General features: G+C 43.0%; 1 protein-coding gene across 15 annotated transcripts in view; it reads left to right on the forward strand.

The window, feature by feature from the left end:
• TRPM3 (transient receptor potential cation channel subfamily M member 3) overlaps nucleotides 1–17,264 on the forward strand; it is a 598,368-nt gene that overhangs the window by 530,478 nt on the left and 50,626 nt on the right. For 9 of the 15 annotated variants that reach the window (XM_053291345.1, XM_053291347.1, XM_053291352.1 and 6 more), the window contains exons 13-18: nucleotides 2,424–2,459; nucleotides 2,625–2,765; nucleotides 8,602–8,631; nucleotides 12,744–13,033; nucleotides 14,795–15,023; nucleotides 15,436–15,606. In XM_053291345.1, the coding sequence (XP_053147320.1) occupies nucleotides 2,424–2,459; nucleotides 2,625–2,765; nucleotides 8,602–8,631; nucleotides 12,744–13,033; nucleotides 14,795–15,023; nucleotides 15,436–15,606 (897 nt within the window). The remainder of the gene's footprint in view (nucleotides 1–2,423; nucleotides 2,460–2,624; nucleotides 2,766–8,601; nucleotides 8,632–12,743; nucleotides 13,034–14,794; nucleotides 15,024–15,435; nucleotides 15,607–17,264) is intronic. The other 6 variants (XM_053291350.1, XM_053291346.1, XM_053291355.1 and 3 more) reach the window with 1 other exon arrangement.

Here is a 17,264-nt window from a genome sequence, read left to right on the forward strand (position 1 = left end):
TCATGCTAGAGTATCAATACCTGAGTACAGCGTACATGGGCATACATCAGCTATGAAGAGAGAGCATGTGTAAAATTGGATGGGCATAGGTTGTATTCTATCCAGTATCTTCTGTGTTTTGTTGTTTTAGAAATTTGCACCAGTGGGGATCCTGTAGAGAGTGTGAGGGGTGGAGTCAGAAAGGAAAAGGGAGGGAAAGGAGAAGGAAAAAAATAGAGTTGTTTCTGAATACACTTTTAGTTAAATCTATATAAGATTTCTTTATGTTTGTGAGAGAAGCAGCTATAAAACAGCATACTTTTAAAATATTTGTAATCATTTGCAGATCACCTTTTCCAAGAATTTTAATTAGAGACATATGCAAGAGTCTACATGTGCTTCTTTCAGGTTTTGAGAAGAAATACCAGTATTCTGTTCTCAGGTATACATGCCTGATACCAAATGCAAAGTGAGAACTGGTCCTATAATTCGCCTTTAACTAGTCTAGCTCATTTTGAAAATCCCAGGAACATGTTGGAATACAGTACATTGTTTTGTTTTGTTTTAAAAATGATCCCAAAGTACATTTTGATATTTGCTATAAACATACATAGATGTTTATAGATAAACATACATGATGTCATCAAAGTAGCATAACAGGGGACACAAACTTTCAGTATATTTGTGGCAAAAAATTGTGTAATTTAAAAAAAAATGAATTGTTTTATGATGATAAAAGAGAAGTATACATTTCTCAGTGCTAGGAAGTTCAGAGTCAGTGGAGCAATGTAAATTCAGTTGCTGATGTCCAGAGCACTGTACGGAGGATGCAGCAGAAGCTGTATCCTCACTGCTTTTAATGCAGCTAGAGGATTCACAAGCAGGGGAATGAGGGGCAATATTTGCTTATCTCCCCAGACTCCAGAAATGCTCTATGCCTTCTAGAAATATGCCTCTGAGGGCTCTGTGATTCTCAGGGACATATTTCTAGAATCAGTGGTAGCCGGTACTGATGAGGTGGGTGATGAGCTGGGGGAGAGGCAGAGAACGAGCAGCAACTGTAGCTCCTGATATCCTTTTCTTCTCCACCTTGGCTGCCTCTCTCTCACACACTGTTCGTCCCACCTGGGCTGGTCATTCGTCCAGTTTCATACAAAGCAAGCTGCTGAAGTTCCCTTCTCTTGAGACACAGAGCACTTCTGGAAGCTAGGGAAGTCAGTGGAAATCACCCTCCTTTCCCAGCATGCACTTTCCCAGCATGCACACACAGCCTCTGGCTGTGAAGATGCAACTCCTGTTGCATCCTCGGTGTGTTGCTCTAGATGTCAGCCAGCATTCTGGACCATTCCACGGTGTAATAAATAAGTGCAATATGATGTAAGACAGGGTTTCTTAACCTTGGGCCCCCAGGTGTTGTTGAACTACAACCCTTATCACCCCCAGACATGACCTTTGTGGCTGAGGATGATGGGAGTTGTAGTCCAACAACATCTGGGGGCCCAAGGTTAAGAAACCCTGGTGTAAGAGATTAATTCACCTTGTTACTTATGCAAGTTGTATGTAAAGGTAGTCTTCTGCAATGATCTGAAGAGATGATCTTTTGAAGTGGAGTATGTTGGAAAATCTCCCATGAGAGTCATACTGGGGATGGTGGTAGGTGATTTATCTCAAAAAATAAAATCATAAAAATAACAAAACTGGCTAAGCACTAGAACCAATTGGCACCCATCACAGCTTTCTGAATTTATGTCTTCCTTGGCTTGCTTATTTATTTATGTATTTAAAATATTTATGTCCCACCTAAAACTTGCATCTCTGTGTGGCAGAGCAGAGAAATTCAGTAGCCAAAAGTTTAACTGAAAGGTTTTTAATCCTTTTGAACAACACACATCTTTCAATTTTGAATTTGTGAATGCTGTTTGCTAGTAATGTGGTCAAAAGATATCTTTTCATGACAGCTATAATTAGGAAGGAAAAAATAAGAGGGAACCTTGTGGTTCCCTTGTGATCCTTCTGGATCTTTATTCTGCAAGCCACTAGACACTCTCAAATGGATTCAGAAAAAGACTTAAAACCTGTTAAACACAACTGTGCACACTCCAATGTGCATTATGTCCTAGGATCAAGTCTGAGAAAAACCATCTTAATGTTCTAACAGGAGAGGCAGGCACGCAGCTCAAGGAAGGTGCTAGAGTAAACACAAATGCAACAGGAGAGACTGTGACTGTAGCAGACTGGAAGCATTCTACAGCTTAAGATGAAAGTCCAGCAAATGTGTTGAGTCTTCTGGAAAATGCTTTGCCTTCGCCCTTTTTTTGTTCTGCAGTGATGTCTCCTGTTTTCCTTCGCAGAAGAGCGTGAATCCTGTGTTCTGAAAGTTATTGTCTTCTATTACTGCTACCTTTTAATGCATCTTCTTATTTAATCTATGTCTTCTTTCCAAGCGTGAATATCCAGGTTTCGGTTGGATCTATTTTAAGGTGAATTAATTAACCAGCATAATAATACATTCTTACGTTTTTGTAACTTGTTTATTTCATTTTTAAAACTCTCATAGTTATAGAAGAAATATGGAATAGACATAATAATCAGTTTTATCTCTCCCCCTTTTCCATTTTGTGTGTTTTATTTCAATGAAAAAATAGGGCAACCTACCTCCAGATTATAGAATAAGTCTAATTGATATTGGTCTGGTGATTGAGTACCTGATGGGAGGAGCTTATCGCTGTAATTACACTCGAAAACGCTTCCGGACCCTCTATCACAACTTGTTTGGCCCCAAGAGAGTAAGAATTGTTGTTAGTTGTTTTTTAAAAACTGTGTAATAAAGGCCGGGGTCAAAGGGTTAGGATAAGCGATAGGCTACCTATGCAACTGAAAGGCAAATGTTGACTAGATTAGGTAATTTAGAGCATGACTGGGACTATAACAGGGTACCTGCTTACAATCGTGCAAACATACAACAAACCCCAGTAGAATCACACACAAGAAGTAGAACCACACACAAGAAGCAGCTGCAAGAAAGCACGCATGAGACATAGAAGACCTCTTCACCAGTATGGAATAATGGAAAGGCTGCTTCCAGGAGTGCTGATGGCATCCCAGTTAGCCCCTGGATATGTGTTTGCTTGTTTATTTGAAATATTTCTATATCAACCCAAACTTGTGTCTCTGGGCAGTTTACAATTAAAATCATTTCAAACATCAATTAACAACTAAAATCATTTAAAATATTAAAACATTAAAAACCCAATATTAAAAATATCAAAGCAATAAATCTAATTAAAAGCCTGGGTGAATAAATGTGTCTTCAGTGCCTTTTTAAAAGTTGCCAGAGATGGGGAGGCTCTTATTTCAACAGGGAGTGCATTCCAAAGTCCAGGGGCAGCAATGGAGAAGGCCCGTTTCGGAGTAGCTGCCAGACACATTGGCGGCAGCCGCAGACAAACCTCTCCAGATGATCTTAACAGGTGGTGGGGCTCATGGTGAAGAAGACATTCTCATAAATACCCAGGGCCTAAGATATTTAGGGCTTTATAGGTAATAGCCAGCACCTTCTATTTTGCCCAGAAATGTATCAAAGCCAGTGTAGTTATTTCAACACAAGAGTAATATGGTCTCTCCTAGATGAACCAGAGACCAACCTGGCTACCACATTCTGGACAAACTGCAGTTTCCGGACTACGTACAAAGGCAGCCCAACATAGAGCGCATTGCAGTAATCCAACCTAGAGGTTACCAGCATGTGTACCACCATTTTGAGGCCTTTCGTTTCAAGAAACGGATGAAGCTGGGATATCAGCTGTAGGTGATAAAAAGCATCTCTGGGCACCACCTCAACCTTGGACACCAGAGAGAGGCTTGGATCCAGATGTACTCCCGGACTATATACTTGGTCCTTCCGGGGAAGTGTGACCCCATCATGATCAAAATCATCTCTGGAGTTCCAACCTTGCACAATAATTACCTCCATCTTATTTTGATGCAGCCTCAGTTTGTTATCCCTCATCCAGCCAGTGTAGTGTAGTGGTTAGAGTGCTGGACTTGGACCGTGGAGACCCGAGTTCAAATCCCCATTCAGCCATGATACTTGCTGGGTGACTCTGGGCCAGTCACTTCTCTCTCAGTCTAACCAACTTCACAGGGTTGTTGTGAGGAGAAACTTAAGTATGTAGTACACTGTTCTGGGCTCCTTGGAGGAAAACCAGGATATAAAATGTGAATAATAATAATAAGAAGAAGAAGAAGAAGAAGAAGAAGACAGAATATCCTATTATTATTATTATTATTATTAACACAGTCAGACAGGTGTTATTGACTGGTTTGTTTTATCCAGACATCGAGTCCTTCCCAAGGATCTGGGATGGCTGAATTTTATTAAATGTAGTTGCTGTTATTATTTTATATATCGTCGCAGAATATAGGCTGTTCCCAGTAATGCTGCTTTTTGTAATTGGCTGATGGTGATTTCTGTGGCCCCTATGGAGTTGAGCTCTTCAAATTGTTTTGGAATTGTACCTAGGGCGCCAGTTACTACTGGGATTATTTTGGTCTTCTTCTTCTATTATTATTATCATCATCATTATCATTATTATTATTACTTTCTCCAGGCTGGCATTTTGGGTGGTTATGCCTTTTCCTCATGATGTTGACATGGAGAAATAGATTTGGGTGTCATCACCATACTGATAACACCCTGCACCAAATCTCCTGATGATCTCTCCCAGCGGTTTCATGTAGATGTTAAAAAACATCAGAGACAATATGAAGCCCTTAGGGACATCATACGAAAGTTCAAATTTGGAAGAACAACAGTCTCCAAGAGACACCATCTGAAATCTGCCCATGAGGTAGGAGCGGAACCACTGCAAAGCCGTGCCTCCCACCCCCAATCCCCTCAGACATTCCAGAAGGATACTATGGTTAATAGTATCGAAAGCCACTGAGAAATCCAAAAGGACCAACAGAGTCACGCTCTCTTGTCAATTTCCAATTGGAGATCATCCATCAGGCTGACCAAGGCAGTCTCCACCCCATAGCCTACCCAAAAGCCTTGAGTTGAAATTGACAGACCTGTAATTGCTTAACTCTGAGAGATCCAAGGCAGGCTTCTTCAGAAGCAGTCTAATGATTGCCTCCTTAAGACAAGGAGGAATCCTGCCCTCCCTCAGAAAAGCATATATAATCTCTACCAGGCCCTCTACAACAGCCTCTCTGCCAGATAGTATAAGCCATGTCGGGCAAGGATGAAGAGGGCAGGTGGTAGGCTGAACTATTCCAAGCAACTTGTCCACATCCTCAGAGGTCACGAACTGCAACTGATTCAGCGTCATCACATAGGAGGAGCTGCTGGACACTTTGGCATCAGACTCTATAACAATTATGGAGTTTGAATCCAAGTTAGCCCAAATATGAGAGATTTTGTCCACAAAAACCTCATTTAAAACGTCACAGTGAGTAATTGTTGGTTCCAGATAATGATTCAAGGGGGGGAGGGGTGCACATTAGCCCCTTCAGAACCCTGAACAACTCTGCCAGACATGAACTTGCGGATGCGATACGGGAGGAAAAGAATTGCTTCTTTGCCGCACATATCGCCTGAGTGATATGTAATAATCTTCAAATGTGATCTATGTAATAATCTGTCAGATTTGAGTCGAGTCTTTCTCCACTTGCGCTCTAGTCATCCACCTCGCCGCTTCAGTCCCTGTAGTTCTTCCTTATACCAGGGGGCCAGTTTTGAAGTGGGTCGGAGAGGGCGCTTCAAAGCGATCGTGTCCACTGCCCTGGTGAGTTGATTTAATTCCAATTCTGCACCAGAGTGTCGACAGGGTCACCAGCAGAGCCAATAGTAAATCCCTCCAAGGCTTCTTTGAATCACATTGGATCCAGTAACATTCTCAGGCAGACCATCCTAATGGGCCTTTCGCCCCTGCAGAAGTGGAACATGGCTGTGAGCCCAACCTTAACCAGATGGTGGTCCATCCATGACAATGGGGAAATCACTGGAGTCCCCACCCACAGAACACCACCCTGTTCAGAGTGAAAACCAGATCAAGCATGTGATCAGCAATATGTGTTGGTACCAAGACCACCTGGGATAGGCTCATAGTCATCATGGCCACTATGAACTCCTGAGCCACCTCAGATGAACTGGTCCCAAAGTGAACACTTAAGTCCCCTACCAGTGTTCTCTCTAAGGCATGTGCACATGCCTGCACTCAAAAGTTTTTTAATGTCTACTCAGTTAATTTTAGATCCCATTCAGGTTGAATCAGGAATGCCCCATGTTGAATGCATGTGTGCACATGCTGCCTTAATATTCCTGCCCAGAACTCTCCCAACCAAGTCTCTGTAATACATACCAGATTAGCCTCTTCATCCAGAATCAAATCATGGATGATTTCAGGGTTTTTAAGGTTTATTCTGGACTGACCTGGCATTACAAAGGATCACGATGAGGCTCTGTGGTTGGTTGGCATTGCTTCCCAAGGTCAAAGAGCTGGCAGGACAGCCAGAAGGGGAAACAGCAATTAAGTTTCTGATTTCCCTTCCCCTGCAACGGCCAGCTGACCTGTCAACGTTACTTCTGCTATTCCCCACCACCTCTGGAATAGCTGCCCCATAATCAGTGGATACACCCCTTGTCTCCCCATCTCCAGACAGACCCAGACACATTAAAAGTCAACTCACCCAGGAATTCAGAAAGAAGCCAAATTAAAATACCCACCCACCTTTACACATCCACGAGGGATCTTGAGCCAAACAGCCTGGCCCTCATCCTCGTTATCCCCCAAAGTGGCTCCACCAAAGGGACGACTCCCTGTGGTGTGGCCCCTTTGGTGGCGACCCTGCAACAAAAACAACAAAAAAGTTATTTTTGATGTCACAGCAGGACTCTGGATTTCTAAATTAATAATGATGATGATGATTGCACCCCCACAGTGATGTCGCTAGGCTATACCTCCCTCGCAGCTCAGGTGGAAGAGGGATGCTGCAAGTCCATCAAACAGTAGAGGAGGAGAAAAGAGGCCTTGAAGAATATATAAGGGACAGTGAAGACGATGCACGTCAAATGGTCAAGAACGAGAAACTATTCAACACCAATGAAACAAAGCAGGCCTACAAGAAAGAACAAGTCAAGAACCGAGCAGAACAATGGAAAAATAAGCCCCTGCATGGCGAATATTTGCACAATATAAGTGGAAAATCAGACATCACCAAAACCTGGCAATGGCTTAAGAATGGCAACCTGAAGAAAGAAACTGAGGGTTTAATACTGGCTGCACAAGAACAGGCACTAAGAACAAATGCAATAAGAGCCAAAGTAGAAAAATCCACAACAAACAGCAAGTGCCGCCTTTGTAAAGAAGCAGATGAAACAGTGGACCGCCTAATCAGCTGTTGTAAAAAGATCACACAGACTGACTACAAACAAAGGCATGACAAGGTAGCAGGGATGATACACTGGAACATCTGCAAAAAATGCAAGCTACCTGTAGCCAAGAATTGGTGGGACCATAACATTGAAAAAGTGGTAGAAAATGAAGATGTAAAAATATTATGGGACTTCCGACTACAAACAAACATCTGCCACACAATACACCAGATATAACTGTAGTCGAGAAGAAAGAAAAACAAGTTAAAATAATCAACATAGCAATACCAGGGGATAGCAGAATAGAAGAAAAAGAAATAGAAAAAATCACCAAATAAATTGAAATTGAAAGGCTGTGGCAGAAAAAGACCCAAATAATCCCAGTGGTCATTGGCGCCCTGGGTGCAGTTCCAAAAGACCTTGAAAAGCACCTTAACACCATAGGGGCTACAGAAATAACCATCAGCCAGTTACAAAAAGCAGCTTTACTGGGAACAGCCTATATTCTGAGACGATATCTATAACAATTGACAATAAAATTCAGCCAACCCAGGTCCTTGGGAAGGACTCGATGTCTGGATAAAACAAACCAGTCAATAACACCTGTCTGACTGTGTAAACAAGAAATAATAATTCAATTTCTTTACCGCCCTTCCAAAAATGGCTCAGGGTGGTTTACACAGAGAAACAACAAACAAACAAATGCTGTGGAGGTGCTTTGCATGCAGCACCTTCACACTGTTAGTGAAAATGTTGGCCATGATCTTACCCCCAAATTGATGTCAATAAAAATTGCAGCCAAAAAGATGTTTACTGAAAGGAAGCAGCAAACATTTTGTCTCTGCAGTTAATGGAAGGTTTATTCTCTGTTTTTACTCTTTATCTATCTCTCAGCCCTTTATGCAATGGGTATTGGAGCTTGATAAAGCAGACCTAGATTTTCCCAAAACATCAGAATATAGAGATGTGCAAACAGGGACTCTCCTTTAGGCCCAATGAAATAATGGATTGAATCACAATTGACTCACTGTACATGCAATACAGTTCAGCATAAGCAGACAACATCTAGAGATTTCTTTAGTACATACATTGAGGTCTCATTATCAGAGCAGTGCATCATGCTCTAAAACTAGATATGGGTGGTAGTTTTAGCAAGCTCTAAAACTAGATATGGGTGGTTTTCTTTAGTCTCTCTGCTTTAATGAACACAGTATATAGCATTTTTCTGTTCTTTCTCCCTACAGCCCAAAGCCCTAAAACTTTTGGGAATGGAGGTAAGTGACATGTAATCCATGTTGATGACATTTTTCATTTTCATATAAAAACCAAACCTATTCATTATCACAGTAGGCTTTGATACATGGCCATCTGTCATCTGCCAACACCCTCCTTCAAGTGCCCTGCTTTTTGTACTGAGGCAGGTGGCTGCCAGGAAAAGGACTCTGTTGGCTGTGGCACCCCGCTTGTGGAACTCCCTCTCTAGGAAAGCCTGTTGGGCTCCTTCACTGCTTTCTTTTAGATGCCAGCTCAAGAGTTAGATGCCAGCTCAAAGAGGCCTGTTATCCAGGCCTTGATAATGACTCCTTATGTCTTATGTCTTCAGAATTGGATTTGGCTTCCATGAGCAGTTTAATTGCTTTAATACTTTTAGGTGGTGATGTTTTTCTTGATGTTTTAATTGCTGCTGCTTTTTGTTTTGTTATGGTTTAATTGCTGTTTTAAAATTGTTTGTATTTTTATGTTAGGTTTTATGGTTTTGTACACTGCCCTGATATCCTTGAAAGAAGAATTATGTAAACATGTGTTTTATTTTATATAGGCAGATATAGATATAGATATAGATAGATGGCTACAATCCAAGGAATTGTGGAATCAAGTTTCATGCACCAAAGGGGGCTTTGGGCTCTTGTTTCTTGAACAGCAACCCTCATGCCACATGACACACCACTTTGGAAATGGGCTATTGTCCAAAGCAATTTATGATGTGGCATAGTGACCAGTGAGAGCTGATGTAGGGTAGTGGCTAAGAGACTAAAGTAAAGTAAAGTGTGACGTCAAGTCAGCTGCTGCAAATCAGGATTTCTCCAATGGGGATCTCACCTCTGCCATAAGCTTACTTAAGCAAGCCTCTCCCTCTCAGTTTTAGATCCCCAGCTGCAATATGGGGATATACTTACTTACCTTTCAGAGTTACTGTAAAAATTATAATACTTGTGAAGTGCTTTGAATCATCAAGAGCACTATACAAATGCCAACTATTATTTTTCTGTTATTCAAACGAAAAAGTCAAACAATCCACTGGGTATGCCCAGATTCTTAAAGTAAAGTTAAGTGTGCCGTCTAGTCAGTGTCGACTCCTGGCGACCACAGAGCCCTGTGGTTGTCTTTGGTAGAATACAGGAGGGGTTTACCATTGCCATCTCCCATGCAGTATGCAATGATGCCTTTCAGCATCTTCCTATATTGCTGCTGCCTGATATAGGTGTTTCCCATAGTCTGGGAAACATGCCAGCAGGGATTACTAGCAACCTCTGGCTTGCTAATCAAGTCATTTCCCTGCTGCCCCATTGGGTGACTTCATGCCCAGACTCTTAGGCACATCTAAAGTAACTCTTTGGATTTTGACAACTAAATGAATTCTATTTTACAAGATTTTGTGGTGGCACCCTCCTCACAGGTGCCCACTCTCTTCCTGTCTCTACTAGTAGGGCCTCATATTTCTGGGGAGGGAGTTCTGCTCACTTTTCAGTGCATGGTCTGGCCTCTCCCCAAGGATGCAGGCTTATCCAATGTCCAGTCCTCCTTATCACTGATCATCACTGACTTAAATAGAGAGGAAAAAGTCTCACGTTCTGTCCCTGTTCCATCCTACAGACCACTCTGATCCTTTATTAACCCCCCACTAGTGTGCTACCCTTGATTGTTCCCACCTGAGCCCTCCCTTTGCTTCCCCAGGGGGCTTATGCCCTCATTCCCCTGTGCTGTTGCCTATTTACCTGCCAGCACAGCTGCTGTACTTCTGCCACATCACTCTGGCCATCTTCTCTCAGTCCAACATCATCAGGCTGCAACATGTCAGCCTCTGAGCTCTGTGCAGAAGTACTGAGACAGTGGGGGTTGGGTTCTGCTCTCCTTCCTTGCTGTGGCATGGCCTGCAGTCCTCAGGTTATCTTACTGCTGAGCCCCTAGACCATAAGGGAATCCCAACATCGCCGTACCGACCCTTCCACCTGCCGAGTAAACCAGTCAGAAGCAAGGTCTGGGCAGGTTCTTTTCAAGAAAGGTGACTTACTACTACATAATCCTGTGTACCAATTGTAGCATGTGACAGTGTAGTGCAGAGGAGGTAATGCAGATTGTGCCACCAGACTGACACAAGTGAGCAACGGCTGAGGGCCATGGAGGCCTCATACACATAGTTGGCTCTACCAGGGGCTTTTACACACAGCAGGTTTTACCACAAGTTTGCAGGGAGGCTTTACTGCGAACTCAAAGTTGTCTCAAAAAAATCCGACACAAATAGTGGATTTTTTTTACCCCTGTATAAATCAGGTTACACTGGAAATGTACCTGGAAATTCAGGTACAGTGAAAAACCCAAATTGTGTGTGAACGCTCCCCGATAACTCACAGGACTTTGGGGATAAAATTAGCTGATATGTGAACACACCTACTCCATTCCGGAGGAGATGCAAGTTAAAGGGCTTCAGAAGCCACATGTGAAAAGCTTCCTGGCAGTATGAACTATTGGGCAGCTGTAAAATACTTACACAAGCTCTCCTTGTGTGGTCTGCTCTTCCATTCCCTGCCTCCATGCAGGCATTTGGGGGTTATGCCATTTCCTGATGGTTGATATGGAGAAATAGATCTGAGTGTCATCAGCATATCAATAACACCATGCACCAAACCTCCTGATGCTCTCTTCCAGTGGTTTCTTGTAGATGTTAAAGGGCATTGGAGACAGTTTGGAGCCTTATGGAATTCCATACTTCAGTTCTCGCTTTGCAGAGCAGCAATCTCCAAGTGACACCATCTCCCAGAGATGTAGAAATTGAACTACTGTAAAACAGTGCGACCCAATCCCACCCTCCTCAGGCGACCCAGAAAGATACCATGGTCAATGGTATTGAAAGCTGCTGAGAGATCCAAAAGGATCAGCAGAGTCACACTCCCTCTGTCAATAGCCAATTGGAGATCATCCATCAGGCCAACCAAGGCAGTCTCTGTCCCATAGCCCACTTGAAAGACAGTTTGAAATGGGTCTAGAAAATCTGTATCATCCAAAACTGCCTGGAGGAGAGGCCATCATCTGTTACACCTTGCCCAGCCCTGGAAGATTAGAAATGGATCTGTAATTCACTAACTCAAGGTATCCAATGCAAATTTCTTCAAAAGAGGTCTAATAAGAGCCTCCTTAAGACAAGGAGGCATCCTGTGCTCCCTCAGAGAAACATTTATAATATTTACCAGACCCTCTCTGATAATTTGATTACCAGATGAGATAAGCCAAGTTGGGCAAGGGTCAAGAGAACAGGTGGTAGGACGCACGGTCTGAAACAGTTTGTCCACTCCTCAGGAGTTACAAACTGAATGTGATCCAATCTAATCCTATAAGAGGAGCTGCTGGACACCTCCACAACAGACTCTGTAGTAACTGTGGAATCCAGCTTGGCCCAAATACGGAAGATTTTATCCACAAAAACATCAACGTCACAATGAGTGACTGATGGTTCCAAGTTCAAATTCAAGGGGGAGGGGCATATACTACCCCGCTCACAACCCTAGGAAACTCTGCTGGACATGAATTTGAGGAAGCAAAGCGGGCAGAAAAGAGCTGCTTCTTTGCTGCTCACACTTCCACAGCATAGATCTTCAAATGTCAGATTTGCACCGAGTCTTCCTCCACTTCCTCGTCTACCTCGCCACTTCAGCTCCCATAGTTATTCCAAATACCACAAGGCTGACTTTGAAGTGTTTAGACTTCACTTTTGAAGTGAAGACTTTTAACTGTTAGTTAAAAGTTAACAGACAAAGTTACTTAATCATGGCTTTCTTAGGAGGACTAAATCAACATATAGTAGTGCTGCAGTTAATGGGAATGTTAGAAATGCTGTCCCAACCAGCGTTCTTGTAATGCTGGCTTGCTGTTCTGTAGGTATCTCTCTTCTGATATTGTGATAAATGAAAGACTGCACTGGATTTGAAATTATTGACATAAAGCAGTAGATTATTATCTTTGTGGGGAAATCTGAATATTGAATTATCTGTCTGGCTGAGCAGATAGGTAAACTCAGGAACATGTGCATCACTAACTTTATTTCTTCCTAGTAAAACATTAAATAGATCTAATGCTTTTGTCTAATGGTGTTTCCCCCATGTTTTTATAGGATGATGTCCCAATGCGGAGGGGAAGAAAGACAACCAAGAAACGAGAGGAGGAAGTAGATATTGACTTAGATGATCCTGAAATTAACCATTTCCCTTTCCCGTTCCATGAGTTGATGGTCTGGGCTGTGCTGATGAAGCGCCAAAAGATGGCCCTCTTCTTCTGGCAACATGGAGAGGAAGCTATGGCTAAGGCTTTAGTGGCCTGTAAGCTCTGCAAAGCCATGGCCCATGAAGCATCAGAGAATGATATGGTGGATGACATATCTCAGGAGCTGAATCACAACTCCAGGTGGAGTTATTAATCAATTCATTATTTATGTATTCCAATTCACAGTTCATAAAAACATAGGCCTACATACTGAGCGACACCTTCCAAATGCAGAATCTTCAGAGCTGTCATCTTCTCTCTCAGCAGTGCCCTGAGCTTCCTGAGAAGCCCTTGCCAAAGGTCAGGGTACCCTCAGCAATGCTGTGGTCTGTGGTCTGGGCAACTGAAGGAGAAGGGGAGAGATGCTGGAAACCAGGTAGAGCTTCACTAGCAAAGCAGGTGTTTCCACCCAGTTTTCTTCCCTCTTTCTGCAGCCACTCACACGGCAGCCACTCACACGGTAACAATGCCATAGCATTGCTGAGGGTTCCTCAGCCCTCAGCAAAAGCTTTTCAGGAAGCTCAGGAAAACTAAGGTCAGCAATTATGAAGTAGCCACTGAGGAAATTTCTTTATGTGCGTTGTCTTTCTTTCTTCCTTTAACTTCTGAAGGAGGCTTTTGTTGTTAGAAATTGGCATTCAGATTGCACAGTCAAGAAGGCACTCTTAGTTGACGTTAAAAGTCATTATAGAACATAAGGGAGATGATAGTCTCTCAGGTATGTCAGGCCCAGGCTCTTATTATGTAAAACTAGCACACTGAATTGTGCCTAAGAAGTAATAGAAAGTGGGTGCAGATGCCATAACATTGCAATAATGCACTGCCTGTAGCCCAGTCCTTTCAGAAAATACCCCACATAAGCCACATAATAATAGTTTAACCTTAAGGTTATGAATTAAAGCTACTTTGTGGCTTATAAAGCTTTATAGCCTTTTTGACATGATCAAATGGGTAAAAAAGACTCACACCCTCTAACCTGGAATTTTAGGCACAGTTATGAACCTCAAGAAACCAGGGATAGTTGAACACCATCATAATGGCCACTAGTTAATGCCAGCCCTGACACCAGGCATACACAACAGCTCAACTTTCCTCCATTATGGTTAGATACTGAATAAACCCCAGGAATTGACTTGGGTAAAAAAGAAGATGCCTATAAGGCTGAATTCTAGGCCTCCACATAGTCACATAGCAAAGCTGAAAATCATACCGCATTTCCCTGGTTAAGGATTCCTTAGGAAATCTCGTTTTGTCATTGGGAGGAGAGCTGATCTCCTCCCTAGTCAAAGGGAGGATAGCTGGTCTTGTGGTAGCAATCATGAATTGTCCCCTTTGCTAAGCAGGGTCCATCCTGGTTTGCATTTGAATGGGAGATTATATGTGAGCACTGTAAAATATTCCCTTCTGGGGATTGGGGTCGTTCTGGGAGGAGCACCTCCATGCTTGTATGCAGAAGGTTCCAAGTTCCCTCCCCGGCTTCTCTAAAATAGGGCTGAGAGAGAGTCCTGCCTGCAACCTTGGAGAAGCCACTGCCAGTCTGTGTAGACAATACTGAGTCTAACTTGACTCAGTATTGTCTGGACCCATGGTCTGACTTGGTAGAAGGCAGCTTCCTATGTTCCATAGATGCACAATAGAGAATAGGTTTGTTCCGATATAAGCATCCAGGTGAGTAGCAAGATGAGCATAGGAGGCAAGTGGAAGCTAGAGGGCTTATTAGAAGTTACACATGAATAAACGTATCTAGGTGCCTCACCTGAAGCACCAACCTTTGAAAGTAGTATTGGTGCCTTGACCAAGTCTCCTAGCACCTGACATAGCCCTTACAGCAGAAGCTCCTGCCAACCGTTTAGATTCCATGTAACAGATTGCACGAGCTAATGAAAACACCCTGTATTGCAGGGATTTTGGCCAGCTGGCAGTGGAGCTGCTGGACCAATCCTACAAGCAGGATGAGCAGCTGGCAATGAAACTGCTGACCTATGAGCTGAAGAACTGGAGCAACGCCACGTGCCTGCAACTCGCAGTGGCAGCAAAGCATCGAGATTTCATTGCTCACACTTGTAGCCAAATGCTGCTCACCGACATGTGGATGGGCAGGCTTCGGATGCGTAAAAACTCAAGTCTAAAGGTCAGGATTGCTTTAAAATCGAATAGTAGCTTGAGGCCTAGGGAAAGGTCACACTGAATTAGCAATAACTGGCTTACAAATGTAAAGCATAGCCTGTTCCTAGCAAAAGAGATACACTGGAGATTTTTCCAGTTCAGACTCTAAAAGGGGGTGTCAGCGTGAGCCAAGTCTGACCTGCTCATTCTAAAAGCTTTTGAGAATGTCAGGGCTTTAGGGGGGCATTTGTTGCCCTGCCATGCCTGCCTGTGCTCACACAATGGCCGCACTAGCCAGGCTGATCGTTTTTAAACACATGCACAGATGTCAGATTGCTGGATGGCCCAAAGAGCATGTGCAATTTGAAACTAAAAAAGCAACTGGCATAATCATAACCTGTTTATTGTGATGGTTATTGTTATTATTATTGCTTTAGGTAATTCTAGGAATTCTACTTCCTCCTTCAATTCTCAGCTTGGAGTTCAAGAACAAAGATGACATGCCTTACATGTCTCAGGCTCAAGAGATCCATCAGATTCAAGAGAAGGAGCCAGAGGAACCAGAAAAACCAGTTAAAGAAAAAGAGGAGGAGGACATGGAACTCACAGTAAGCAACAACATTGCAGAAGGTTGGCTGTGTATTTGCCTCCTGTGTGTTAGGGGATGCAACCAACTACTCTTGGTACTTCTGGGCATAAGCCATGTAGGGAAGATTATGCCCAGGTATTTCCTGATGGCAACCCACTGCTAATTACAGCATTTCAATTTTTCCTTTGAGAAATAATGCACTCATCTTGTTAAGATGAGTAACCAGGCTCAGCAGCCTGCAATTCAGCAGCCTTACCCAATTCACCTTAACAAGACGTATGAATACACAGTGTTCATCATGCGATTGTACATGCGACTGTTATTTAGTGATCAAGCACAGAAGAATTACAAAAAGTGCGCATGCAAAATCTCAAAATAAAGATGACACAGCAACATTTTAGATGTTCATGTATCATTTTGTTATTACCAGGTTTAAAGCTCAGTGCATAAGAACATAAGAACAGCCTTGCTGGATCAGGCCCAAGGCCTGTCTAGTCCAGCATCCTGTTTCACACAGTGGCCCACCAGATTTCTCTGATTAGCCCACAGGCAAGAGGTGAGGGCATGCCCTCTCTCTTACTATTGCTTCCCTGCAGCTGGTATTTAGAAGTATCTTGCCTCTAAACAGATGTCTACAAACTGAGGTTCGAGCACAGAATCTGGCTGAACCAGTTAGGGCAAAGTCCAAACCTGTTCGGCCCTGCAGGTAGGGGAGCAATGAGCAGAAGCTTTAAGAAAGAGGAGAACAGGTCCTTACCTGCTCTCCACTGCCCCATGAAGCTTCTTGCTGGGGCAGCACACATCTCAAGTACCATGCGTGGCAACAGTGTGAACATGGGATCTGTACATATGCAGGTACCATTTGCATGGTCAGCATGGTGTTGCCGACCACGCAAATGGTGCCCATGCATGAGCAGGCACCATTTGTGTGCTCGTGCCATCCACAGGTACTTGCGATGCATGCCACCCCAGCAGGAAGCTGCATGTGGTGTCAGACCTGCTCTCCTTCTTTAAGCTCCCACCCACTGCTCCCCTCCCCGCAGCACTGAACCTGTGCTTTAACCTTGGTTCTTGCACATCCTTAGAGGCTAGAGGTGTCCTATAGCCACCAGACTAGTCATTGATATACCTGTCCTCCATGAACTTGTCTAAGCCAATGGCTGGCATGTTGAGGGAAATTACTCGAAGTAGAATTTTTCTTGTCCCTTTAATTTCAGTAGGACTACTCAGAGTAATTTCCCTCATCATGTCAGCCAGTGAAAGGGTTAATAATGGAAAAAATGCATACCTAAGTGTCAAATATGCTTACTGTTACAGTGTAACAAAAAGTCCCTGTTGTTTAACCATGTAATCAAAGGCATCTCCAGTTGTTGCTGTGAAGACAGATACAGCACAACCTAAAATGAAACTTCCTGATAAAATCAGGTTAAACTAATATGTGCTAATATCCCTGAGCATTAAAGTTTTTACCCTGGCCATCAATAACCAGCTCAAAAGTAAAAGTCTTGCAATATGTTGTGAAAATGTTCAGGCTCTGGGTTATTAGTCTTCAGGTAGCTTGTTCAATTAAGTCAGGCTAAAGAAGGTGATAAATAACAAGTTGCCATGTTTAAACAGAGATGTAGATCTGGTATAGTGGTATAGAGATTTTTAAACTCTAAAACTGTATACAGTAAC

This window comes from Hemicordylus capensis, chromosome 2, assembly GCF_027244095.1.
Source record: "Hemicordylus capensis ecotype Gifberg chromosome 2, rHemCap1.1.pri, whole genome shotgun sequence".
NCBI classification, from domain to species: Eukaryota; Metazoa; Chordata; class Lepidosauria; order Squamata; family Cordylidae; genus Hemicordylus; species Hemicordylus capensis.